Below are 27,139 nucleotides of genomic sequence, written 5' to 3' on the forward strand. Positions count from 1 at the left end.
CAAGTCAGCGGCCAACGCTATTTCCGGAGTTTATGTGTCATGTGGAGACGTCCTTTCTTCTGTGTGTCCCGAATCTTCCAATATACTTCTTGTAGTAGCCTTGCTCCCAGATCCTTCCACCTCACAACCTACCAGAGCCCCCCAACTCCTCTCCCATAGAACTGGATCATTCCTATCCAAAGAAAAGCTGAATGGACAGCCTAGGTGACATGGGGAAGAACTGCCCCCCTCTGGGAAAGAACAGGGGTTGTTCTCACATCCTCAGGTTGATTAAAGGTTAGAAAAAGGTAAAAGACCCCTGGACGGTTAAGTCCCATCAAAGGCGACCATGGGGTTGTGGTGCTCATCTCGCTTTCAGGCAGAGGGAGCCAGCACTTGTCCAGTTTTCTGGGTCATGTGGCCATCATGTCCAAACTGCTTCTGGCGCAACGGAAAACCGTGACGGAAACCAGAGCGCGCGGAAATGCCGTTTACCTTCCTGCTGCAGCGGTACCTATTTATCTACTTGCACTGGTGTGCTTCCGAACTGCTAGGCTGGCAGGAGCTAGGACAGAGCAACGGGAGCTCACCCCATCGCGCGGATTCGAACCGCCAACCTTCTGATTGGCAAGCCCAAGAGGCTCAGTGGTTTAGACTACAGCACCAGCCCGCCCGCCCCCCCTCCACAGCCTAGTGGCTCACCTCTCAGCAACAGCAGCAGCAGCAGCACAATCTGGGAACAGCAGAAACTCAGCATGGTAATCCTGCTCCGAGGTCAACGAGGGAAGGAGAGAGCGCTGGGCTTGGTTGCTGAAGCACCCTTGGCACAAAACCCAGAGCAGCCTCTTGGTGTCACTGAGTACCAAAAAGGCTGCCAAGTAGCTAAATCCAAGCTGTTGGGTGCTGCAGTCCACCACCCGCCTACAGCCACCCAGTGAAGCCAGCTCAGCTGCCTACTTTTCACCACTGGGAGAGCAAGGCTCCCTAGCTCTTTCCATCTCTTTCCACTGTCTCTCTGGTTGGGGAGCAAGGGCTAGTGAGCTCTTAGTTCATGAAACATGTGCACACCTACCTGTTTGCATGCATAGATGTGTGCCTGTTGTAGGATTACCATAAGCTACGGAGGATGGGGCTCCTATTTCTTTAAAGTCATGTGGATCAGAGAATTTCAGTTGGCGTAGTTCATTATTCAACAGAGAGGGGAAAGCTGCTCTGCACGCCCACAGAAATTCTTCCTTCAACATCATACAAAGCTACACATTTGTTCCTGGGCTCCATTCAAGTTGCTGCGACTGACCTTTGAATGGTTTGCGATATGGGCACTCAAAGGACCGATCATTCCTGGAACCCTATGCCCAGGACCCAAATTTCATAGGGATGGTTTGGAGGCACCCCCAATAAGCAAAGGAAGGACTTCTCCACCAAATGTTGTATCTCCCCACCCCTGGAAGAGGTTCTGCCCCAAGCTAGTCGATCCCTTTTTCTCTAGAAGAACAGAAAATCACCACTTAAGTACAGTACAGAATTTCAGTACTAATATTGGCTTGTTGCAGGGGGCCAAGGTTGTCCCCATATTCAGCCATCAGGTTTTATTGGTATTACCTGTGTTCTTTCTCTGGATGCTTTCTCCTATACAGCTAACCACCATGGTGCCCTTGTGACAATGTTGGACTACAACTCCCATCAACCCAAGCCAGCATTGCCAATGGTCAGAGATGATGGGAGTTGTAGTCCATAAAACATTTGGAAGGCACATTGGCTACCTTGTTTTGATTTGTGTTTGTGCCTTTAAAACTCTGGTTCCTCCTTACATTTCCAGACATTTTATTTTTCAAATCAAGCTCAGTCGCTTCTCATCTGTTGAGCAAAATAAGGTAAGGAAGAAGGCAATAGGCAGGTCGGTTCCCCAGTGGAAGCTCAGTCTGCGAGGGTCAGCATTCAGACCTTCTGAGCTTTCTCTGAGGACAGGCCAACTTGCAAGCCAAAGCAAGATGGCCACAGTGAAACACATTGGGAGAAGGTAGGGTGGGTCACAAAAGGGCATTGGTTAAGGCCAGGAGGAGGAGTGAAATCAAAAGGGTAGCCAAACTGGTATGGACATCAGTGGCTGCCAATTTCTCATGTGTGGTGTCTTCAATCCAGTCCATGAAGGAGGTGACTAGGGTGTAGATGCCGGGTTGAGAGCTCTCCACACAACCAAATGTTATGCTCACTCCAGTCAGGAACCAGACATCATTCTGCTGACAGACTAGAGGTCCCCCTGAGTCGCCCTGCCAAGAAAAGGAGACAGGGTCTCCATTACTCTCTTGAGAAGAGGCACCAAAATGCACAGAGGGTTTGATAACCTGAAACAAACTGCATGAATGTGTTTATTTATCACACTGGTGTCCATTCCTGTTTCTCGTTTTCCAAGTTTGAAGTTCAGTTCTCCACATTTCCACATCAGCTTGCAATTGTTTTTAATAAAAAAAAGTCCTCATGAAATTTAATCAGCGTTTGAGAGCAAATTTCTCCTGATATGAATATTTTTGTACACCATTTTGCCTAATATGCACATTTTTTGCAAAGCAATTGCCTCCGATATAATTCAATTTTACATGTTATTTTGACTAACGTATGTATTAACACGCACACTTTGCTTTGGCACATGCATTTTTGTACATATTACTTGACTGGGGAACTACACTGCCAAAAAAAGCCCCCCAAAAAACATATTTCAAAGGATGGCTGTGTTTGTTTTGCAAAGGGCAAATAAGGTAGCTTTACCTTAAAGGCAAACCGAATTTAAAAAAAATTCCCTTCTCTATCCTAACAAACTGGCATTATATTATGTGACATATTGCTGCTACTCTTTGAGATAATATAAGATCAACACCACTGCCTGTATTTCTGGACTCTCTTGGAGTGTGGTGGGATGGCACTGTCATGACACATACCGCAAAATTTACCACTACACCACCGTCTATATTTTCCAGGGCTGGACACTGCTACTGAAAACAAGTTTTGGTTCGGCTGCGATGACCACAAACTCACAATATTTCTGCCATCGTAGCCTCACAGGCTGCTCCTGTCCCCGCCCTGCAATATCCTACATCATTGCTATAATACTCTGGTTCATGATTCTTACAAAGCAGGCATGCTTCCCAACTTCTGAATACCCAGCACAGATCATGTCATCATAGATGAACCTGTAGCGCTTGGGGATGGTCTTGTCCCTACTTATGTTGTGATAGACTCCGTTGCAGTCTTCAGCTTCTACGATCAGCACTTCCACCTTCTGTAGGGTCTGAGTGACTAGGGAGCCTTGGGCAAAAGAAAGGAAGCATAAGGCACAGTCTCAAATTTCACCAGACAACATTCATTACAGCCTTACTGGTTTTTAAGAGCCGACCAGCACGTAGTTTGCTGGTTTGGAACACAAAGTTGCCCGGCTTGTAAAGGATGGGCATGTTCTGAATCAGGCTTCATTCCCCACAAAAAAATTCTGCAGCTCAGTGATACAGACCACGCTAGCTCTTTCATCAAATCACAACAAAGTGATTAACAGTGATACCTGCATTGCAAGGGGATGGACTAGGACTCTTTGGGTCCCTTCCAACTCTACTCTTTTATGATTCTATTGGGAACCAACTTGTGGTCAATAGCACTTCCACCAGGCTGGAAGGCCAGCTCACTAGCTGTGCAACTACGCCCCTGAGAAGTGAGGGAAGGGCCAGAAGAGGAAGTGGTCTGTATCCACCTGCATTCTTTGGGTCATGCTCTCTGCCAAGGCCAGGTGGAACTTAGACTGGCTTCAGGGTGAGGTTCAAACTGGGCACCAGGCAGCATCAAAGCTGAATGCAGGGACCCAGGCTATGCTCCACAACCACAAAGCTGCTATGTTGATTCAGCAGGGAGCAAGCTGAGTCTCAGCCCTCTAGAACAGCAGCACAGCTGAGTCTTCATGGTGAACCTCACACATCCTGGAAGATGCTACCTTGCTTAAAGGAGGCCAGCTCTCTCCACTAGCCTCATGCTGTGATGGGGTTGGGTGAGTCTCTGGTCACGCTTGGCCCTCCATGGAGTCTTCCCAGTCCAAAGATGGCAGTGCCACCTCCTTTGGCTGGGGTCATGCTGGCCCTACAAGTTCCTCTGGTAGAACTGCTTCTGGGGTGCACTTGAAGGGGACACTGAAACCTGCTCCCTGACCATGCTTTCCCCTACTTGTGATCATTGTTATGGGGCGCTCCTGCCATCTTCCCAACTTCTTATCAGCACAGATTCCTGTCTTCCTAGTCCATATGATTCCCAGCCTCCCGCCTAAGCCCTTCTTCTCCCCTAAAGCCACAAAGCAGTCCCACCATCTCCAATAAACAGCATGACTTAGCGAGAGCCCAAGCTTGTTCTTACCTCCTTTAAAGGGGACGCCCCAGCCAGCAATCCAGCACATCATCCCTCCGTAGAAGACAAAAGGTTGAAAAGTATTTGGGAGGCAGACAGGCAAAATCATTTTGGAGAATTGCACTGCGTTTGCCAGCTGCACCAGAGCAATATCGGCACTAAGGCCAGCTCCAGCATAAAACGGGTGTACTATGATCTTGTTGACACTGGATGAGAACATGGCAGCTGTGGGTGCAGTGAGCTCATATTCCCCCAGGTTTACTCTGTACTCACGTACATTCAGTGGCCTGTAGGAGACAAGGAGCAATCAGTGACTTGCGCAGTGGAAAGGCTCGTGTTCAAATCCTTACTCAGCTCTGAAGTTCTCTAGGAATCCTTTGGAAAGGAGCCCACTCTGTCTTCAAGGGGTTGTTGGGAGGCTAATCATCAAGTAGTTTCCTCAGAAGAAAACCCATCCCCCCCCACACCCACCCACATAGGATTTGCTTCCATAGAAACAGGTTTAGATATTCAGAGAAAAATGGATGAAGTAGTCAAGCGCTGTTCCTGGCTTCTGACACATGCTCTAAACCATTATAATACACCAAATAAGGCTTTAAATCAAGCAGACACTGTGCACTCTCCTTCCTCGGAGGTTTTCAAGCAGAGGTTGGATGGCCATCTGCCATGGATGTTTTAGCTGAGATTCCTACATTGCCGGGGGTTGGAGTAGATGACCCTCAGGGCCCCTTCCAACTCTACAATTCTATGAATCAGTTGCCAGCATAATAGTGTTAATTCTGCATTTGACATGATGAACTCTTAACTATGAGTAACTATTATAACTATTATTAATGTTGTATTTTATTAAAGTGAATTAATATTACACTTTAGAGAGTCACATTTCAAGTTGTTAACTCTAAACATGGTTTCCAAATTTTGCCATTTTTGGTATCAGCAACATGGATTTCTTGCGCTGAAGAATTTCAGTGGTGATGCTGGATCACATGGTGTTGATGATGATTTGTAATCAGGCCCTTCACCCCAAAGGAGCTCAGGGTGGCAAATAGCAAAATGTTAAAACAGTGCAAATTTAAAATCAAGTAAAAGTATTTAAACACAATTTAAAACCGTCTGAAAGAATTTAGAGCCTCTAAGAATCATTTAAAAGCAATTACATACCCTCGTCAAATTCAGGGTTGCCATGTCTTGTACCTCTTGGCCATCAAATGCCTGAGTCAACAGGAATGTTATTAAATTTCAAGTGAAAACCAATGCAGAGGGAAACAGGAGCATCTCACCAGGGAGGGCATTCCATAAATGAGGAACCACCAGTGAGAAGTCCCTGTCACACCATGTCATAGGTCAATGCTAACTGGGCAGCAGCCAGAAGTGGCACCACCAACAGGGCCTCCTGGGCCAATCGTATGGCTCGAAATGGTTGATTAGACAATAATAATAATAATAATTTATTATTTATACCCCGCCTATCTGGCTGGTCTTCCCCAGTCACTCTGGGCAGCTCCCAACCGAATATTAAAAACACAATACAGCATTAAACATTAAAAACTTCCCTAAACAGGGCTGCCTTCAGATGTTTTTTAAATGTAAGGTAGTTGCTTATTGCCTTGACATCTGATGGGAGGGCATTTCACAGGGCAGGCACCACTACCAAGAAGGCCCTCTGCCTGGTTCCGTGTAACCTCACTTTTTTGCAATGAGGGAACCACCAGAAGGCCCTCTGTGCTGGACCTCAGTGTCTGGGCTGAACGATGGGGGTGGAGATGCTCCTTCAGGTATACAGCACTGAGGCTGTTTAGGGCTTTAAAGGTCAGCACCAACACTTTGAATTGTGCTCAGAAATGTACTGGGAGCCAATGCAGATGTCACAGGACCGGTGTTATATGATCTCGGCAGCCATTCCCAGTCACCAGTCTAGCTGCTGCATTCTGGATTAATTGCAGTTTCCGAGTCACCTTCAAAGGTAGCCCCATGTAGAGTGCACTGCAGTAGTCCAAGCAGGAGATAACAAGAGCATGCACCACTCTGGCGAGACAGTCTACAGGCAGGTAGGGTCTCAGCTTGCATACCAGATGAAGCTGGTAGACAGCTGCCCTGGACACAGAATTAACCTGTGCCTCCTTGGACAGCTGTAAGTCCAAAATGACTCCCAGGCTGCGCACCTGGTCCTTCAGGGGCACAATTACCCCATAATAATGGTTGGCTGCACTGATCTTCCCAACAGGTTGCTTTCGACTCACCCGTCAAAGCAATGGGCAGCTGTCACCACCCACTGGGATGAGATCAGGCTTCCACCGCACACATGTACCCTGTTCCTTCGGATGCTGACGGTCCACGGCCATTCCCCTTCATCAGCGTCCTGCCACCCAGCTAAACGAGTGGTATGTTTCACTTCAGGCTGGCCGCAGGCTGCAGAGAGGAACCAGGAGGAGTCAGAGGGGCAGGGAGCAAAGCTAAGATTGGTGAACACCTGCCCCTTGTAGCTATGGACTCACATATCTTCCTCACCTGGTTGAGCAGAATTTTTATTGGTACCTGCAAAAGGAAAGGAGACAGGAGTCAAGAAGGCAGGGTGGGAAATTGTGAGCATTAAGGTGGAGCAGTGGTGGCTGGTCCCCATTGGGACTGATAGGGTGGGAGGCAAAGAGGCCAACAGTAGGTGGCGCCAGAGCTGGCAGAGCCAACTAATTTTCATTTTGCCCCCATCCTCCTCCCTACTGAGTTCTACAAGGGGCAACACCAAGACTAAAGAGGAGAAAGCTGCCAGTTAGTGCTACCTTCAGGACTAGAAGCAAGGAAGGAGAATGAGACTTTGTGCTGACCACCAGGAAGGGCTTTTTCCACCTTGCTTGCCCCACTCTCCAGCTCAGAGGACCCTGGGAGCTTTCAGAATGGAGCTGCTGCCACAGGCATTATGTGTGTCTTGTGATGAACGGAGTGGAAGACCATGGGTCACGGGGGTGGGAAGAGAGTGTGAGTGAATTCAAACATGCTTAGCTCATTTTTGGTTCTTTGTTTGCTAACGTTAATATTGCTTTACAGATGTAGTGCTTTGAATTTTATAATATGACTTTTATTGTGGTTGTACTGTTTAGCCTCTTTTTTAGTTGTTTTGTTAATTGTGTTTTACAGAAGGCGGTTGTTTTGCTGGTTATTTGTCATTACTCGCTGATGACTTGTTAATTATTTTATATGATTTATGTTGTAATTGGGATATTCTATTATGTTTTTGTTAATTAATTAAAAGACACCTTCTTCTTGGGAGAAAAGTGATGACAAACTTAGACAGCTTCTCAAAAAGCAGAGACATTACCTTGTCAACAAAGATCTGTATAGTTTAAGCTATGGTTTTCCCAGTAGTTATGTATGAAGTGAGAGCTGGACCATAAAGAAAGCTGATGCCAGAGAATTGATGCTTTTGAACTGTGTGCTGGAGGAGACTCTTGAGAGTCCCATGGAATGAAAAAAGATCAAACCTATCCATTCTGGTGGAAATCAACCCTGAGTGCTCACTGGAAAGACAGATTCTGAAGCTGAGGTTCAAATACTTGGGTCACCTCATGAGAAGAGAAGACTCCCTGATAAAGACCCTGATGTTGGATAAGATTTAGGGCACAAGGAGAAGGGGACGACAGAGGATGAGATGGTTGGACAGTGTTATAGAAGCAACCAACATGAATTTGACGAAACTCCAGGAGGCAGTGGAAAACAGGAGCGCCTGGCATGCTCTGGTCCATGAGGTCACAAAGAGTCTGACACAACTAATTGACTAAACAACAACATTGTGTTATTGATATTTATTGTTTATAAGTCACTTTGTGACTCGTGTGAATGAAAAGTGGCATAGGAAGGAAGGAAGGAAGGAAGGAAGGAAGGAAGGAAGGAAGGAAGGAGGCAGGCAGGCAGGCAGCTGCGGTTTGCCTGAGGGCAGACTGATGTGATGGATAGCCTCCATGGAGATGAGCCCATAGGAACGCCAAGCTGGTCTATGGTGAAGTGTGGCCATGTCAAGAGCATGACAGAGCAAGCCACTAAAAAGCCAGCAATGGCTCCAATGAACACAGCAATTAATCTGCCTCTGGGGTGTTGATAAGAAACATCTTCTGAGTTTGGTAGCACAGAAATAGGTGCACGGAGGAAATCCAAACCTCCCAAAAGTCGTTGAAAGGCAGACCATGTTTTGGTCCAGCTAAGAATTAGCCACAAGTCTGATCATACAGTACCAGAAAACAGAATTCAAGTCCTCCCACGTTCCAGACTCTGGGCTCCGAATACACAAAGACATTTCTTCTCAATCACACATCTCCCCACATTAGAGTTGCCAGCCAGATTCTGGCAGGGTCCCAGTGCATTTGATTTCTGCTTGCAAGGGGTCGACAAGTGAAATCTTCCCCAATATTGCATCTCCAAAAGAAAAGCAACCCATTTGAATGTTTGCATAAGATGCACTGGGTCTGGCAAGGGCAAAAAGTGCTCCCAGAGCAGAGGATATAGTTTAGGTATTTAGGGCCCTGGATCTCATTTCTCAAGCCCCCTTAATTCCCACCAAACTTTCACCCCATCTACTAACACAACTGCTTTAACAGCTAGAGTCTGCACCTAGGAATCTGCATATCCCCTGGCTTCTAGGGCCTCTTGCTATGACCCACTGTCCTCTCAGTTAAAGTATCCTTGCCCTTTTGTATCCCAACCCCAATTCCTCTTTTCCCCCACCCTCCAAGAGAATCCAGGAGTCCTGGATCATTCCTTCCCAAAAACAAGCAAAACTGGCAGCTCAGATGGGACACAGAATGGCTACCATGCCTGGAGGGAAAGAGAAAGGGGTAGTTCTCACATTCCCAGGGGACCACACAAATATACACCACTCCTGATGCCTCACCTCTCAGCAACAGGAGGAGGAGCACAATCTGGGAAGAGCAGAAACTCAGCATAGTCCGGGCAGCCCTGGATCATCCAACTCTGATGCCAACCAGAGAAGAGACTGCTGGGCTTGGCTGCTTAGTCCAAGCAACCTTTGCAGGATCGGTGCACCAGGGAAAGGGCACAACCCAAGAGCTGGTGGTTATTGTCCTGGTGGAGTCTGCTTAGCTGTTCTTTCAACATCTACCACTCCATTCACGATATTTATTTGCAGAAATTTCTACACCACCAATAATGAGAAAAAGGATAATGTTGGTGAACAGCATAAAACAAACAATAAAATATGACAGTAATAATACTGACCTATCTCATGGGGGGGTTAGGAGAAATGAGGTAATATAGAATTTGGGGAAATAATATAAAATTTGGAGGACTGATACAATACAGAATTTGGGGGATGGCTTCTGATCACAGGTTGTGGTCTGCCCTGCCCTCTATTTAAGCCAGCAAAGCACAACCGCTGTGCTACAAAACCCAACAGGTAAATGATCTTCAGCTCTGCCCGCAGTAGCACTCAGTGTAAACTCAAACACCATCCCATCTCCTCCCAGCCTTTATCCACATCCCAGCCCTAAAGTTGTCAAGGCCCCCAGCACCCCAAGGCCTGAAGGGCAAGGGGGTGGGGCTTGTGGTGTCATGATGAGGCAGAGCTACATGATGTCAAAAAGTTGTAAACCCCTGAAAGTCAAAACTCTGCTATAAGGTAACAGCAGCAGGCAACGGGGTAGATGAATCTGTCATTTCAGCTTTTCCCAGTCATTATACATTCCCTCCTCAAAAATGAACATTTCTCCTAATATTTGTATAGTTGTGCACAATTGTTCCTAGTAGAGGCATGTTTTGCAAGCAAAACCTCCTTAAAAGAATGCATTTTTGTACATTATTTTCACTAATACACACATTTTTGGATGCACATTCTTTTGAAGAGCTGCATCTGACTATTCAGGCAAGTGCAATTTTCAAAGGATACAGCTGTGTTCCTATTCACATATTGGTTCAGAAACTTCAATTCATTCATTTTTAACCTAACCTTGCTACAGAGTGCATACCAGATTGCTATTGAAACTCTTATTCCCATTCCAAGATAAAGAACAGCAACTGACACACACGGGATATGAGGGAAACTTATGCCAGTTCCTTTTGGAGGGTTTACCACTGCTACTGACCCACTCATGGGGGCTATGAGGTCAATTTAGTATCTGCAAGCTGCCTTGAGTCCCATCAGCGAAAAAGGTGGGGTATTAATAAATTTATTATTACTATTATTATTACTATTATTAGTTATGCCAAGTTACTGCTCAAAGTGAATTCAGCATGCATAAGAGGAATTTGGACTAGATGACCCACAGAGCCCCTTCCAACTCTGCAAGTCTATGATTCTTTGATCTCTTCCTGCCTATTTTCTTCTCTCACACAGGCAATACACTTCTTTTTGTCACCATTTCCAAGCTACCTGGATCAGGAGTGCCAACTTGGTCCTGCAACTGTGGGTGCCCAGGGCCGTGGGTGCCATGCAGCGTGCATGGCCTTGGCCCCGAAATTTGTGGGTGCCAGGTCCCTCCATGGGGAATTTTATGGGTGCTTGGGCACCCAGGGCCCCAGGGAGTTGGCACTTATGACTTGAACCACTCTCAAGTCCAATCTTTATTTCTAACAAACAAAACAATACGACTGCTTCAAACCAAAGTGGATGGAGTGTGGGTGGATGAATGGAATGGAGTGGAGGGGTAGGACAGGGCATGGTGGACTGAACACCCCACTCCACCTCCCACTGGTCAAATAAAATATTGATTGGACAACATAGTGCCTGCTGGCCACTGGTGGCGAGATGTGGAGGTACATGCAGATATGCTTAGCAGCCATTTGGTTCCATTGCCCAACTTCATTGTATACTTCAAAAGAGTCAATAATTTGTACTATTTTTGGATTCTGGTAGGTGGCCTCATGGCTATGACATCAACCTGATGAACTCCCCCCACCCACCCCATTTTGCCTCATCCCCTTGCTTCATATAACATTTTGCCTGATGAAGAGCTCTGCGGAATCCGAAAGCTTGCCACGCTTCTGTGGCATTTAATAATGTATTAAGATTTTAGAGGAGCGTGGTTCCTCATGGGGCAACATGGCTACATTTGTTTTGGGTTTTTTTACAGAACTTGGTTGTATTTGTATGCAGATTAATATTTTCAAAAGGCACTCCCAACATTTCTCCGGATGTTTTCAAATGTACACTTTGTTGAACCTTGAGCCCTAAATTTAGGCTCAATACTGTGATTGGGAGCTTAAACTGGTTTGTTAAGCAGGGTCCTGTGCAGCTGCCTGGCTGGGGTTTCTCCTAGGCTAGAGGAAAAGAGGACGTTGATCCATACAACAAAATAGAAATAGCAATTTCCCAGTCACCAGGACAATAGGCAGAAGCAAGTGCAAATCTCACGTGGGATCACAAAGCGTACATGTCAGGAGATGGCCTTTTCCTGACATGCAAGGTTTACACACGCAAGCTTGTGGCAAAAGGAGAGGTGCACAGGTGTTAGAGAATCCTCACCTCCCTGCAGTCTTAACTGACCACACATTGGAATAATCCCTTATAATTGTGACTCCAGTAATTTTGTAAAAAGCTGGCCCTTTCTACCTGTAGTTGTCAGATTATGGCTACATGTAAATGAAACGATGCATTTTGTCACGCATAAAAATCGCACAGGGACTCCACAGGTCTCCTCCACAAGCAGTCATGAATCAGTAAAAGATTGGTGCAAAGAGAAGAGCCTCTTTTCTCCAGCCAGTATCCAAACTGTCAGTTGGCTGCCGTTATGAGGGAGCTATGGACTCTATAGAGTCCATGAAACACAATGCTACAAAATGGTGGTCCTTCCAAGAAGTGGAGGGGGGGGAGTCCTTCTCAAGATGGCAGCAGCCTCAGTCCACAGTTACATAACGATCTTGCGCTTGACCACCTCATCCCAGTGGTCGTTGGGCAGCCTCCCTTGGCTCGGGGATACGGAAACGACCTTCCTAAGATGGCTCCCGGCGATCGCCGTTTCAATCCTTCCTTGCAAGGCTTGCTGTCAAGGCTTAAACAGGGTTAAAACACCAGAGATAAGGATTAAATGCTTCCCCGGAGACCAGAGAGACGCAGGAGCTTTGACAGACGGGTAGCATGACGGCAACCTTTGACCTCCCCCAAACTGGCGGAAGCAAGCCTCATAAAATGGGGCTTGGGAAGAGAATTATGTGCGGAGGAGACCTTCTCAGCATGGCTGCGTTTGAGCGCGCCCTTCGCAAGATGGCGGCGATTCCTGTCATAACCCGCCTGGCTTCCTCGCCCCGCCCGCACCACCACCACTCTCCGCTCTCTCTTTTATCTCTATGGCTCCTTCTCGAGCGTCCCTTTGACTTACTGTAGTTGTCTATGGTCTTCCGCACCCAATCGAAAGCAGCCGAGCGCTACCGAAGCGCATGCGCCGCTCCGCTCCTTCCGTCAAACCCGGCTGGGCCGTCCCGAGGTTGCGGTGCATGTTGGGATACTGGGGGTTCTGCTGCTTTTTCCTCTCTGGGGGGTCTGGGCTGAGGTTGCGGCTGCAGAGATGGTGAGTAGGGGAGGGGGAGCAGGAGAGGAGGGAGGGGGGCCGTCGGCAATAATAACAATAGTGCTGGTAGTAGTAATAGTGGCAGGGATAGGATACTCTCCCTCCCACTTCCTCCGCCGGCCCCCGCCCCTCCGCCGGCCCCCTTCACCTTTTTCTACACCCCCCATACCCCAGGTTTAAGCATCTCCCTCCCGACCCCCTGTGGCTCCCCCCACCCCGCCCCATCTTCTTCATATATTCATTTCTTTTTGCCCTCTTACCCTCCAGTCCCCCTGTTCTCTGCCACCCCTACCATCTTATTTCGTGGCAACCATCCCTTTCCCCTTTTTGGGTGGCAACCCTTTCCAGCCCCCCTTGTCCAAACGGGAGTAGGTCCCTCCGCGTCTCGTCCTCTTCTTCCCTTTCCTGTTTCCCTCTCTGCCCAGCATTGGGTGTGTGCGCTCCCTTGTTGTTGTTCACACTAATAATAGCGTCCAGGCGGTGTTTTTTTTATCCTTCCCTTCCTCCATAGAGCCCAGGGCCATGTTTGTAGTTCTGCTCGGGCCCCCGAAATTTAATGCTTACAACAGCCCTGTGTGGTAGGTTGGGCTGGGAAGAGATGATTGGCACACGGTGGAGCAGGAAGTTTCACAGTCCCCACCCCTTTTTTCTGGGAGAATCTGAACTCAAGCCCCACTCTAGAATGTACCCATGACACCCAATGACCTGGTTATAGTCCTTTCTGTCTTTCTGCAAAGCATGCCTCATTTCTACCCTCACCCACCCACCAACATCTATCCTGTGTTGGTAATTCTGGCATGCCACAAATCCACGTTAACACACACAGATTATCATTGTGTTGTGTTGTGGAGCATCACTATCAAATAGGGAAGAGGATGAGATTCCTGTTAGGTGACCTCTTATCTAAGATTTCTACCCACTCCCTAGTAAGGTTAAATGAGCTGTTTAACGCTTCTGAAGCAAGGCTTTCCGTGCTGCTTTATGTTGACAAAAAAGCCAAGAAGAAGTTGAGGGGAGTGGGAAATGCATTCAATGATATTTCAGGATTACAGGAGTGGCAAGGAAAGGTTGAAGAGCCTGAGTGCTCTTCGTTTGTGGAGCAGGGTGGGGGGATAAGACCTTTCAATATAAGAGGTTGCTTGAAGCAGGATGCCAACCTACAGCCACTGAGAGTTGGGTGAGAGAAAGCTGTATTTGCTCTATTATTGTTTTTGTTGTTATTTTACTCCATCCTTCCTTGGGTTTCAAGGGGTGGGGTGGGACTTGGGTCTCATCCTGTCCTATGGTGGTTCAAGACACCAATCTTTTCTTGTTTCCTAATTAAACTTGAGAGAAGGGGGAAGTGTTTGAAGGTGGCTTCTGTGTCTGAAAATGCAGGAGACAACTGCTCTAAGGAGCTGAGGGAAGCATACACAGTCATTCTCACCCCACCCCACGCAATGTTATCGTCAAAACCACCCTGTGAGATATGGTAGACTAAAGGAAAGTGACTAGCCTAAGATCACCCAGTCAGCAGGGGTGTCATACAGATTTTCTTACTCCAGGAGATGTAACCAGCAAAGGATTGGTTTGTGTAGAATGGGTTGATTAAGCATCAGATAAGAGAGGCTTCCTTTCATGATGAAGGAGAAGCTAAATGGCCTTTCAGGGGCCCTCAAATTCTTAATGGAAAGGTATCCAAGACAGTCCTAAGATTTTCAACAGAGGAGAAAAGACTTTGGATTACACCTCAAAGAAAATGAGCTGGGAAATGATGCCCACACATGTGAGAACAAAGGCTAATGTGGATACTTGAAATTATGTATCTGCATTATATGCAGTGTCAAAACTGCTGCACTACCTATTGTGGGGTATTATTGTTTTAGAATTTGTCAGCCCTAAAGAGGAAAGATGTTGAGTCTCCCCCTGAAACAAGATCCAGTGAACAGATTTAGAAATCAAAATACTGGGCCGATGGGGAGGAAACAGTCTGCATTTGGAGATCTTTATCACTGTTGTTACCGTATTTCAGTGCATGAACATCTGACCTTGCAATAATGAGAGAAGTTGGGGTTCTTTCAGTTCCAACATGAATAGAGACTGTTCCATGCTAGTTTAACTTCTTAAAGGATATTTATTTATTTATGAATTGTTTCCTATGAAACATCTGAAAGTGATTTAAATAAAATACAATAAAAAACATATTAAACCATTGCATATGTAAAAACTATCCCATTAGAATAAAAAAACCTTCACTTAGAAGGCTTGTTGAGAGAAGTAAGTCTTCCACAGGTGCTGAAAAGCCAATATAAACACCACATGATGTGCAGCAGTTGCTGTCCATTGAGCACTTTGACTTGCATACCTGCAAAATGCTGGTTAGTACCACGAGAACATGGTATTAACCTTGTTTACCCAAATTCAAAAGAAATAAGTTACACCTGGATGCTGTCATTGTGCCCGGGGCATGTTGTACCTTGTGCCAAAAGAATTTTAAAGACTAGTCTACACATGCAGCAGAATGAGTTGGTTGGATACTGAGGTGGTACAGCAGACTTTACCACATCAGGATGCAGATGGGACACCACACTTTGGACTGCTCCTCCGTGTAAAAATGCCCTGCAAGCAGAAAACTAGAACACTAGAAAGAGGTGTTCTAGGCTAGATGCTGATGTGCTAGTTCTCTAACAAAAGTGGAGTTGTTGTTTTTTTGTTTTTAAGCTTTGGGGAGGATTTTGAAAATGTTGCTTTTTCCTCACCTACAGTCTGAAGTGGTTCAGTGCCTTCCACCAACTTGTACAGCTTTCAGGGTTGGTTCAAACAACTGTTAAGGAAAAGATCACCTTCATTGCATGCAAAAAAAATCCTGGGTTGGTGTCTCCAGTTGAAAGGATTAGGGTGATGGTGGTGGGAAAAACTGAAGCCATAGAAAGCCAGTGACAGTCGGAGCTGAGCTATTTGGTCACATAGTCAGACATAGTATAATGCAGGTTTCTATGAGTTGCTCCAACCTGCAATTAGCCACTCACATGGACACTTGTGAAAGGTCATAACTGCCTTTATGGAAGTGAGTAGGAACGCTCTTGAGAACTTAGAGGTTCTCCCTCTTCTTTCTTTCTAAAGTTATAAATGGCTTCCATGGCTCAAGCTCCTGAAAAGGTGTTGTGCATCAGCGAATACTTGCTCACCATCCATTGCCTTTTTTCCATTTGACAGGACGTCTTTTTAATGATCCGACGTCACAAGACGACCATCTTCACAGACGCCAAGGAGTCCAGTACGGTGTATGAGCTGAAAAGAATTGTTGAGGGGATACTTAAGAGACCCCCAGAAGAACAAAGGCTATACAAGGTAATGGGGGGGTGCTTTTTCTCACTGCAGAGCATACCCCAATATCCCCTCCCTGTGGATTGCAGCTATTATAGTAACGGCTGGTCTGGTCAACTTTTGTATACAGTGTAGGTGGAGAGAGAGATAACGTCCTTTGCCTAGGGGGGCAAAATTATCTCGGGGCCAACCCTGGGCAGTGGTGATGCCCCTGGGATTCCCCCTTGTCCTTAGTCCCTGTCCTCTCAGGGTAATGCCACTGCCCACAAATGGAGTGGAACAGAGCTCAAGGCTATGGGGGGCCTCCCCATTGTGAAAAGCATAGGGTTGCGGATTTACCAAACACGTTGGCTTAATTTTTCACTCCGCTCCTCTCACAGCCTGCTGGAATGCCCCAGAACAAGTCTTGAAATATCAGCTCTACCCTTCAGTCCTACTGTTGCTCATTAAACACCCATCCCCATCACTCCCCCCCCCCCCAGGATGCATGCTGTTGTGACAATGGTGTGTGCCTTTGCATGCTCCAATCTGCTGGTGTTATGGGGCCACATTGCGGCCTGTCCTCACAGAGGCAATCTCTGCTGTTCTTTACCCACCCCACTGCAGCAGAAGTTGTGTTGTGCTACCAGGTTAGTTTTTTGTGCATTGCTAAGATTTAATTTGTTGTGCAATTGCCACTTCACCCTCCAGGATGACCAACTGTTGGATGACAGCAAAACCCTCGGAGACTGTGGCTTCACCAGCCAGACAGCACGACCTCAGGCCCCAGCAACAGTTGGCTTGGCCTTCAGAGCCAGTGGTGAGTTGGGGTGTCTTGCTTTCTAGATTTGGGAAGGGGAAGGAATAAAATTTATTTGTTCCATGCATCTGTTGTCTGCCCTACAATTTGGGTACTTTTAGGCTGACTAGCCATTAAATCACCTGTTGCCATTCATCTTGGTGGAAATTATCAGGGCACCCGTTGCCTTGTGCAGGAATGAGTCGGTGGGAAGAATCTGGGTGCTGCCGGATCCTTGGCTTTTTCTCATGACCCTTTTTGACAAGGCGAATAGTGTGTAGCTGCTGCTTTGGGGCAGAAAGCTGTCTTGCAGTGCAAAGGAATATGGGGGAAGCCAATAGGCAGTTTCTTTCCCCTTAGTTTGCAGGAGGCAAAGCAGAGAAATGCTACAATAATTTCACCCAATTCAAAGCATCTGTGTGAAACAGTATAGAAGTAAAATCCTCTCTTTAAGAAAGACTTGTGGGGGGGGGGCTGATGTGGGAGTAAGCAGCTGCTATTTTGCATCACACTCTGCTCACCCGTGCCTTTACAAAAGCTTTCAGCTCAGGGGTTGGAAACCTCAGGCCTGGGATACAAATGCGGTCCTCTGTGCCTGGTCTTCAGAACTCTTCCCCAGCACACCAACAATGCTTTGCATCCTCCTTGTGTCTTTTTGACTGTCTGAAACCTGTCCTTGAACTTGCAGCGATGCCTCTTGTTTGCCTAGCTAGAGAGGGGTGTGCGAGTGTGTGTTGAAAATTAGCCTACTGTACAAATGGAAAAATTGCATTTGTTGTTCTGCACTATTTGACCACAAGCCTTGTCCACCACTGGCATGTGGGCTGCTCTTAGTTGACTTGTGGAATTGTTTGGTTCCAGCCTTGCTAGTTACCAGCTTGCACAAATTCAAACTGACTGTGTCATCTTCTCATCTTCCTCCTCTCGTGCAGAAGATGCCTTTGAGCCCCTGCGCATTGATCCCTTCTCCAGCCCCCCGGAGCTCCCAGACGTGATGAAGCCCCAGGACTCTGGCAGCAGCGCCAACGAGCAAGCGGTGCAGTGAGAGGCCAGAGGGCGACGGAGCAAGCTGCACAACCCGTGGCGCCCCTTCCCCACCACCCACTCCCTCCCTCAACCCTCCAGCGTGGAGAGAGACATGGCACTGTCCCACCCCTCCAATCCAGATCCCCCTTTTACTCCATCCCTCTCTATACAAGACCACACCTCCTTCCAAGCCCCTCCCCACTCATCAAACAGAGCAATGTTTTCATTTTTGGTTTTGGAAACAATAAAAGTTCAGCTGGTTTTTTTTTCCCCTTGTCTTGTGTTGTGGGCCTGTGCTATGAAACACAAAAAACCCCTGCTTTCGGGGACTGGGATCATGTCATGACAACTAGCAAGTTTATGCCACACTGAATTTGTGGTGGTCTTTGAGATTCCAGCAAGCAGAGTCTTACGAGACCTTAAAGACTAGGACAGGCTCCCACTCTGGAATTTGTTCTGTGCTAAAAATGCTCTTCTAAGCCCCAGGGTAGGTATATTGTCACCGAACAAATGTTAATAGCCATCTCCCATCATGCTGGTGGGAACTTGAGTCCAACAACTTTTTTATTATTGGATTATCACAATGCACTGCCCTTGAAGATGACTCAGAAACTCAACCAGTCCAAAATGCAGCAGCCAGATACTGACTTGGGTTCTGTTTGGATCTCATAGAACCCCTTTAAAAACAGCTGCACTGGTTGCCAGTTCATTTCTGGGGCCAGTTCAAGGTGCTCACATTCATGTGTGAAGCCCTAAATGACTCAGGCCCCAGCTACATGAAAGACCACCTCCTTCCCTACAGACCCTCTCAAGTGGTAAGAGAGGCAGAGGGACCATCTTGGTAGTTCCTCTTCCCTCAGAGGCGTGTGAGGCAGTAGGCCAGGAGAAAGCATTTTATATGGCAGCCCTTTAGTTGTGGAACTCCTGACAGGCATTTATGGCGCCTTTATTTTTGTTTCTGGTAACTGTTGAAGATGCACCTCTTTACCATGGCTTTTGACATTTTAGGTATATATTTTTAGAACCCACCTTAATTCTGTGGTGGCAATTTGTTTTAAACTGTTTGTAGAAATGTGTTTTGATTTTGTAACCCACCTTGTGGCCCTGAGGTAAATAAAGGGTGGGTAATAAATTATAACATCTTGGCCACAGTTTCACCATCCTTCATCTACAGTGAAACCATAAACGGTCAATTCCATCATTCTGAAAGTACCTGGGAATGATGTTTTTGCAAGGGAGCTAGGCATAGCTAAGGGCTTACCTGTAATCCATCTAGTATAACATTTAAAATTACAGTAAGCCTGTAACACACATGGAGGTTGCGTTCCAATGATCCCGCCTAAACCCAAAATCACGTATAGCCAAAACACATGGGTACAATGGTGGGTAAGATTGCCAAAGTACCCCCACCCCCATCCGGACGCCCACCCTTTTTCTGCTCCCTTTTTACATTTTTTTGCCAAGTGCACGAAGCTGATTGTACACAAGATAAATGTAAGTTGCAGGCTGACTGTACTTGGAGAAACCCTTGTTTTAAGATCTTTCAGCATGGCTAGTTCCCAGAATTTTCAAGGACATTCTTCATGGTCTTCAAGCAGCACATTTTGTTCCCCAGCCACTGGGCCTTTTTAAAAAATTGAAATAAAACACAACTTGAGGCACTTTTGAAAGTGGAGGTGGTCCTCTAGATGGCACTAGATTCCCATCAGCCATCCAGCATAGTCAATGGTCAGGGATGAGGAGAGTTGTCATTCAACATCTGGAGGGCCCCAGATTTTTCTTCTCTAAGGGTATTGGTTTTTAATTTATTGGTCTTTTAAGATTTCACAATCTTTTGATGGAGCAGACTAACGCAGCAAAACCCTTTGCAGCTCGTTAAAAGGTTCCTACCACAGAGTGTCATTATCTTTTCGCAAGTCCATGGAGTTCCTTGTCAGTATTTCATACAGCTTCAAATTCCCATTTAACTTACCTGAATCTGTAGATCACCTCTGCACTGAGCTACTAGCAGTGCCCTAAAGGCTATTATCATTTTTCTGATTGGGAGCCACCTTGGGGTGGCACCCCCTTTCTTTGTAAAGTATATATGTGCTAAAATCGTTGCAAGATAAGAAAAGGGGCTATTAAAATTACCCATCTAAAGCATGGCCAGAAAGCAATCCCATCTGTGTCAGGCTCTCTCATTTCAGAAACCAGCAGATTTGCAAGAACTGATTCCTATTAAAATATACGCCATTCAGTGTGCTTAAAAGAACAGCTCTTGCTCGATTATTATTTTTAATTCATAAAATCGTAGAGTTGGAAGGGACACAGAGGGTCATCTAATCCAGCCCCCTGCAATGCAGGAATCGTTTTGCCCAATGTGGGGCTGGACCCCACAACCTTGAGATTAAGAGTCTCATGCTCTACTAACTGAGCTATACTTGCACATACACTTTCCACATCTGGCACTGAACATCTGGAGAGAGGGATTCAGGATAATATTCGGAGGGGGTTCTTTAGTGGAGCAATTTCGTGACAGAAATCTCTTCCTAAACATACATGTTAATGTGGCTGGGTAGATTGGTGGTAGCCTGAACCAACTGTCCTGTTGTCACGGAAGGTGCATATCAGGGATGGGGAAGAAGAAGAGGAGTTTGGATTTGATATCCCGCTTTATCACTACCCTGAGGAGTCTCAAAGCAGCTAACATTCTCCTTTCCCTTCCTCCCCCACAACAAACACTATGTGAGTTGAGTGGGGCTGAGAGACTTCAGAGAAGTGTGACTGGCCCAAGGTCACCCAGCAGCTGCATGTGGAGGAGCGGAGACGCGAACCCAGTTCCCCAGATTACGAGTCTACCGCTCTTAACCACTACACCACACTGGCTCTCCCCCTGCCCCCTGCCACGGATTGTTGGACTACAGATTCCATCATCCCTGGCCATGATCAATCTGGGTGGGAGCTGATGGGGCACATCTTCCCTATCCCTAGATTATGTGAAGGGGCAAGGTGTTGGGAGGCAGAGAAGAGAAGGATCACAGGTTTTTACAGCCCTTGCTTTCACTTCCAGGGGGTAGAAGTCAAAACTCATACATAGGAGGAACCACCAGGTGGTGTTAAAAGAGTTTTGAAAGCAAAAGATAGCTGGGGAGTCATTTTGAGGCGTGCTGGTCTAGAAGCTGGATTCAAACCGCCTAGCCTTGTCAAGAACGTTAAGTTGTTATCTCTCGCCTCAACCAACCATCCTAAGACACCTCGCAGACTTGTTGGAGATTAAAAAATAACAACTATGTATGCTGGCTGCATTAAAACGGGGCTCAAGCAGAGGGGATAGGAGTGGTTCAAAGCAGGGGACATTGGTGAGAAATACAGACATAAACTTTGTTTTTAGATGTGTGTTGTTGCACACTAGCTTAAGAGAGACATTACCTGCTTTGTGAAGGAAGGGAGAGTTGCCCCTTTCAAGGTGGCATTAACCAGATCCAAGTTTTGTAACTTGTTTTAGGGACATGTTGTCTCTGAATTGGCAATGTTCGTTTTTTATCAGTTGTGACTGCAATCCTGTGCATGCTCACCTGGGAGGAAGTCCCACAGAAATCAATGAGGCTTCCTTCGGAGTAGATTTATATGGAATTGCACTGCAAACCTTGAAGCCCCATTTCACCCTTCCTCCGAGAAGCTTAGTGTGGTGTGCAGGGCTCCTGTCTCTGCCGTTTTAATCCTCATAACAATCCTTTGAGGTGGGTGAGGCTGAGAGACGATCCCTGGCCTATTTCTGAGAGCTTTAGGGCTGACTGGGGATTTCAACTCTGGTCTCCCCCGTCTTAAGTCAATCAATAGTTCCTCCAGGGGCCAATGAACTACAGCTCCCATCTGCAATTACCACTGGCACCTGCTGGCTGGACTGATGGAAGTCTGTCAAAATCTGAAACATCTTTTTTAAAAAAAATAATAGTAAAAAAGCAATTTTTCTTTTTAAAAAAAAAGAAAAGAAAGGGGGGAGGCTTTAACGCTTGCAAGTGCAGAAGTGAAAGGTAGCATTTATTCCACATGAACTGACACAAAATTAGCAAGTGCATTTTTATATTTCAAACACTAAGTTTCTGGTTTGTAGTATCTCCGCCCGAGTTAACAAGTTCCCTTGCAGCTCTGCCGTCGGTTGGAGACCACGTGGTTGACTTCATGCAACGAGGCATGTGGGTAGAAGACGTTGGTTTGGTTTCGAATCAACCATGTCACGGAACAGCTAAGATGGGAGAACAACGTCCCGGTTGGGTGGCAGCAGTTTACTGTAACAGTCCGTGTCTGTGCGAAGGGGAGACTCACCACAAATGGTTAGCATGGTCTGGGCCCCTGTGCAAATGTCTTTTAAAGGCACAGCTGTGTGACTACTTTTCTCTGAAAAGAAGCTGCAGTCCTCGTGTAAGAGAAAACAAGCCTTTGAGACTCTGAAATCCTTCCAGTATACATTACTGAGTTATGTATCCAGGCTTACTTGGGAGAAGGGTTGCCTTGCGTCCAGGATTTCCCAGAAATATCCAGAATACTGCAGTCGGCAGCAGTGTCCTTATGGAAATCAGTAACAAATGTCTTGGAAAAAACGGACGTATGGCAGTCCATGTCGTCAGTGCTGTTTTTGCCAATTTCCCATAAAAATAACTCAGGAAAAGCTCAACACCTTTTTTTGTCCATAGTTTCACCGTTTGAAATATAGCAACCCCACTTGGGAGTAAACCTCATTTAACACAGTGGGCCTGTTTGAGTAAACCAGGTACAGGATTGGAGCGTTCAACTGCAATAGGTTTTCAAGCTGAATTTATCTTGTGTATGCACAGTAGCATTGTGGAACCATGGGATTTCGTTCTGGGAATCTCTGCTTTTGGGGTTTCCCCACCCCCACCCCCAATGAAAGCAAATATCGGGTCCTTAAGGTTACAACAGTAAATGATGAAAAGTCATGGGTGATGCTTGCTGCAATATTTTACCGATAAATATTTCCAGTTGTTATGGAGCTAGATGTTGGTACTGGGTGTTGCTCCTTGCCCTTCCTCAGGCCTAGCAGATAAAATTATGTCTAAACAAATACATGCAAATGTAGTTAATGAATTCAAGTTGCATAATTCGCCTATTCTTGAGCAGAAGTAAACCCATGTGGCCACAGCAGAGTGGGATTTAGCAAAGTTCGGGCAATAAGCTACACTAAAATGAATCCTATACAGAGTGTCGCTGCTCCTGCACCCTAATGGTAAGGCAGGGTGACTCAAGAGGGGGGGAAACAAAGTCTGTGTTGCACACGGCTGCAAGGTCCCCACATATCCACTTCACAAAAATAATATGCTTTTCAGACTCTTTTCCAATTCTATGTATCAAAAGTTTGGTGGAAAATATTTTTCATCTACAACGTATCTTCCCCACCCTCAGTAACATTTTGATCTGGGGGACGTTAGCACATCCTCAGTACTAAATTGCTCTTAGGGTCCAGTATCACCACCCACAACCATTTTGTGGAGGAGTCTGCATTTTTAGGACTTCTAGCTTGCTGAACCCAATGCCTTCTTTGACATATAGAGTGACACCACCTCCAGTACATCTTTTATATTCTGTGCCCACTAGTCCTCTCTATTCTTCCAGGTTTCTATGATGCCCACTATATCAATGCCACCCTGTAAGACTCCAGTTCATCTATCTTGGCACAGAGGCTTCTAGTATTATCATGAAAAAAACACTCGTATGCAGTATCTTTCTTCACAGATTCATAGAATTGTAGGGTTGGAAGGTAACTTAGTCCAACCCCCTGCTATGCAGGAATATCAACTAAAGCATCTATGGCAGATGACCATCCGACCTCTGCTTTAAAAACCCTAAGGAAGAAGAGCTCACAACCTCCCAAGGGAGATCGTTCCACTGTTGAACAGCTCCAACCGTCACAAAGTCCTTCCTGATGTTTAGTTGGAATCTCCTTTCTTGTAACTTGAAGCCATCGTTTCGGGTCCTACCCTCAGGAGCGGGAGAAAACAAGCTTGCTCCATCTTCCATGTAACAGCCCTTTAGATATTAGAAGATGGCTGTATCTCCTCTCAGTCTCCTCTTTTCCAGGCTAAACATACCAAGCTCCCTCAACCTTTCATCATTAGGTTTGGTTTTGACACCCATCTCGGTTGTCGTCCTCTGCACATATTCCCGCTTGTTAATTTCCTCCTTACATTGTGGTGCCCAGAAATGAATACAGGAGTTCAAGTGTGGTCTGACCAAGGCAAAATGGACCAGGACTTCCCTTGATTGGGACACTAGACTTCTGTTGATGTTGCCTAGAATTGCATTAGCCTTTTTTGCTGCTGCATCACACTGTTGACTCATGTTCAGCTTGCGGTCTACTCAGACCCCTAGATCCTTTTCACATGTACTGCTGGAGAGCCAAGTATCCCCCATCTTTTTGCAGCTGGTTATTTCTGCCTATGTGCAGAACCTTATATCTGTCTCTATTGGAATTCGTTTTATTAGTTTGGGCCCAGTTCTCCAATCTAGTCATAGTGAATCCCTATTCTGTTTTCTGCTACCGCTCCCAGGTTGGTGTCATCTGCAAATTTAATGAACATCTCCTCAATTCCTTCGTCCAAGTCGTTTATAAAGACATTGAACAAACACAGGACCAGGACAGAACCTTGTGGCACCCCACGTGTCACTTTTTCTAGGACGACAAGGAACCATTAGTGAGCATTCTTTGGGCTCAATCAACCAGCTACAAATCAACTTAACAGTAACCTTGTCCAGTGCACATTTTACCAGCTTCTCTGCAAGAATATAATGGAGGACTTTGTCAAAAGCCAGACTTAAATCAAGATACTCTACGTACACAGCATTGCCCTGATCCACCCAGCTTGTAACTCTATCCAAAAAAAGATGAGATTTGTCTGGCATGACTTGTTTTTGAGAAATCCATGCTGGGTCTTAGTAATCACAGCATCCTTTTTTAAGTGCTTACCAATTGACTGTTTTATCTGTATTAGCACCTTTCCTGGTATCAGTGTCAAGCTGAGCGGTTAGTAGTTGGGTCTTCTCCCCGGACTCCCACACCCCTTTTTGAAGATGGGGACGACTTCTGATCGCCTCCAGTCCACATGGACCTCACCCCTACTCCAATAATTACCATCGATTATAAACAGAGACTCTGAGTGCCTTTGACACTTGCATTTTGTCCCATGGTGTTTTGCCCTTTCCGAATTGCTATCCTGTGCCCCTCCCCTTGCCATGCCTTGTTCTACACCTCCCCCATTAAAATGTGCATCACTTTTATCACATTCATCCCAGGGGAAAATCTGTTCCAAACTGGACCCACAGTTCCTGTCAGCTTCCTCACCCCACTCCACCCCACCCCAAAAAATCATAGATCTGCAATTGTAGTTCTGTGCTTATCACCCAAATTTGATCAGGAGGTTTTAAAATTTCTGAACCTCCAAACACAGAATTGTGCCGATTAGCAAACTGCTGTCACCACAATTTATGGTCCCCCTCAAGAAGTTGTGGACTCTGCTTCCTTGGAGGTTTTCTAAGCAGAGGCTGAATGACCATCTGTCATGGATGCTTTAGTTGAGATTCCTGCATTTCAGGGGAATTGGATTAGATGACTCTGGGGGTCCCTTCCAACTGTACAATTCCATGATTCTCAGTATCCACTGCAAGTTCTCAGGGTGCAATCTGTAGTGCAGTTCAATCTCTCACTCGCTTTTCGCACACTCGAGATCCAGCTGCGGGCGCCGGGGAGGGAGGGGGAAGAGATGCAAGCGCGAAATGGAGATGCACAGCGGGCAGAATGCCAGGAAAGTTTCAGAACAGGTCACTGAGTCTAAAACGCTAACAGGTGACAACTGCCCATCCTCCCCCCAAGCACATAACTGAACGTCTTCCTGCAAGTAGCCGAAGCCACAGGCCGACCACATCCTGCCTCACAAAAATGGCGCCAAAGGCCTCGCCCTCCCTTCCCCCTCCACCCTTGGTGTGCTTCTGCCCATATAAGGCAATCAATGCAGCGCTACAGCTTGCCCCACAGCCTACCATGGGAAGTCAAAGCTCAGCAGCCTAGCAGCAGCTCAAGCCTGCCCCACTTGGTGGCCAGAGGGCGTGGGGAGGAAGAATCTAGTAGGTCAGAGCGAGGAGGAAAGGGAGGTGCAGGTCTGGGAACTGCAACTCCTGGTTTTCTCTGCAGGAAATTTTGTGAAGCTAGGAGTTGAGGTTTCCTGGGTTCTCTGAGAAAGGAGAGCTTCGGGAGAAGAGAGTAAGAATGAAGGAAGGGTTCAGACTTCTGCTTTCTTTGAAACTATACATGCCCCAGCTCTGCAAGGCAAGGGTTAGAGAAGGAGCAAGTAGGGGCGAATGACCCAGGATGACTATAGAATTCAGTAGGCTTGCACACGCAGAATCATCATGCTCATCTCAAAACCGGCGGCCCCCCACATTCTCCCCCCCCCCTCGCGCGCCAGCAGTCCCTTATCGCTCGGAGAAGATCAGTTCTGTCGGATAAGGGTGGGTCCTTCCTGTCTCATTTGCCATGAGGTTAAAAAGAAAAAGAAAAAGCTACTGAGATGGTGGCAGCAAATCTGCCTTCAAATGGTGAAACAGCCACCTCCTTCTCTAGGGCAAAAGCAAGCTGAACAAATGTGCAAACAAAAGCTAGTAATTGGGAGGCATTCAAAGAAAAAAAAAACCCATATAACTTTGACGGCTCCATCTTGAAGAAGTAGCAAATTTTCCTCCATTACCTGATTTTCTGACCCATTCTGACTCAAATCTGTTGGAAGCCGCCCAGAGTGGCTGGGGGAACCCAGAATGATGGGCAGGGTATAAATATGATGATGGTGGTGGTGGTGGTGCTTTAGAAGACACACACAAATGTCCTTTTTTTTCAAAAGCTGCACCTTACTCCAGCATTTTTTTGCTTCAACCACAGCCCCCCAGGAGTTTTTTGTGCCTCGTGCCTTAAACTGGGTAGCCATATTTATTCTGTCCTTGAATGGGGGCTCATGGCCATTGGTCATCTGAGTCCTTGTGAATTTGTATTGACCCTTAATAGAGTAAACCCTCCTCACCCCACAAAAACTTTATTTATTTTCTTAGGTTTTTGTGGCACTAGCCTTAGGAGGCAACTTCTCTTTAGACTCATTTCACAGACAAGATGAGAACTGAA

The 27,139-nt window shown here is 46.4% G+C and overlaps 2 protein-coding genes across 9 annotated transcripts; one reads left to right on the forward strand and one right to left on the reverse strand.

Moving 5' to 3' along the window:
* Positions 1-1,786: 1,786 nt before the first annotated feature.
* LOC308571893 (serine protease 27-like) lies at positions 1,787-12,627 on the reverse strand. 8 transcript variants are annotated; one of them, XM_081167517.1, is made up of 7 exons: positions 12,524-12,627; positions 9,239-9,499; positions 6,868-6,894; positions 6,600-6,768; positions 4,369-4,646; positions 3,107-3,282; positions 1,787-2,249 (listed from the first exon to the last, which is right to left on the reverse strand). In XM_081167517.1, exons 2-7 carry the CDS (start codon positions 9,288-9,290, stop codon positions 2,010-2,012), a joined length of 942 nt encoding a protein of 313 aa, XP_081023643.1. In that variant the 5' UTR covers positions 9,291-9,499; positions 12,524-12,627; the 3' UTR covers positions 1,787-2,009. The 8 variants fall into 8 exon arrangements, 7 of the variants coding, with proteins under 7 accessions (XP_081023643.1, XP_081023642.1, XP_081023639.1 ...); XM_081167516.1 differs by lacking the exon at positions 12,524-12,627 and adding an exon at positions 12,234-12,488; XM_081167513.1 differs by lacking the exon at positions 12,524-12,627 and adding an exon at positions 11,912-12,488.
* A 105-nt stretch (positions 12,628-12,732) lies between these two features.
* On the forward strand, positions 12,733-18,245 carry ELOB (elongin B). The gene is made up of 4 exons (XM_081167540.1): positions 12,733-12,866; positions 16,062-16,196; positions 16,863-16,971; positions 17,883-18,245. Exons 1-4 carry the CDS (start codon positions 12,864-12,866, stop codon positions 17,993-17,995), a joined length of 360 nt encoding a protein of 119 aa, XP_081023666.1. The 5' UTR covers positions 12,733-12,863; the 3' UTR covers positions 17,996-18,245.
* The last annotated feature ends 8,894 nt before the right edge of the window (positions 18,246-27,139 follow it).

Source organism: Podarcis bocagei (genome assembly GCF_964188305.1).
Source record: "Podarcis bocagei genome assembly, chromosome: 13".
Classification (NCBI taxonomy): Eukaryota; Metazoa; Chordata; class Lepidosauria; order Squamata; family Lacertidae; genus Podarcis; species Podarcis bocagei.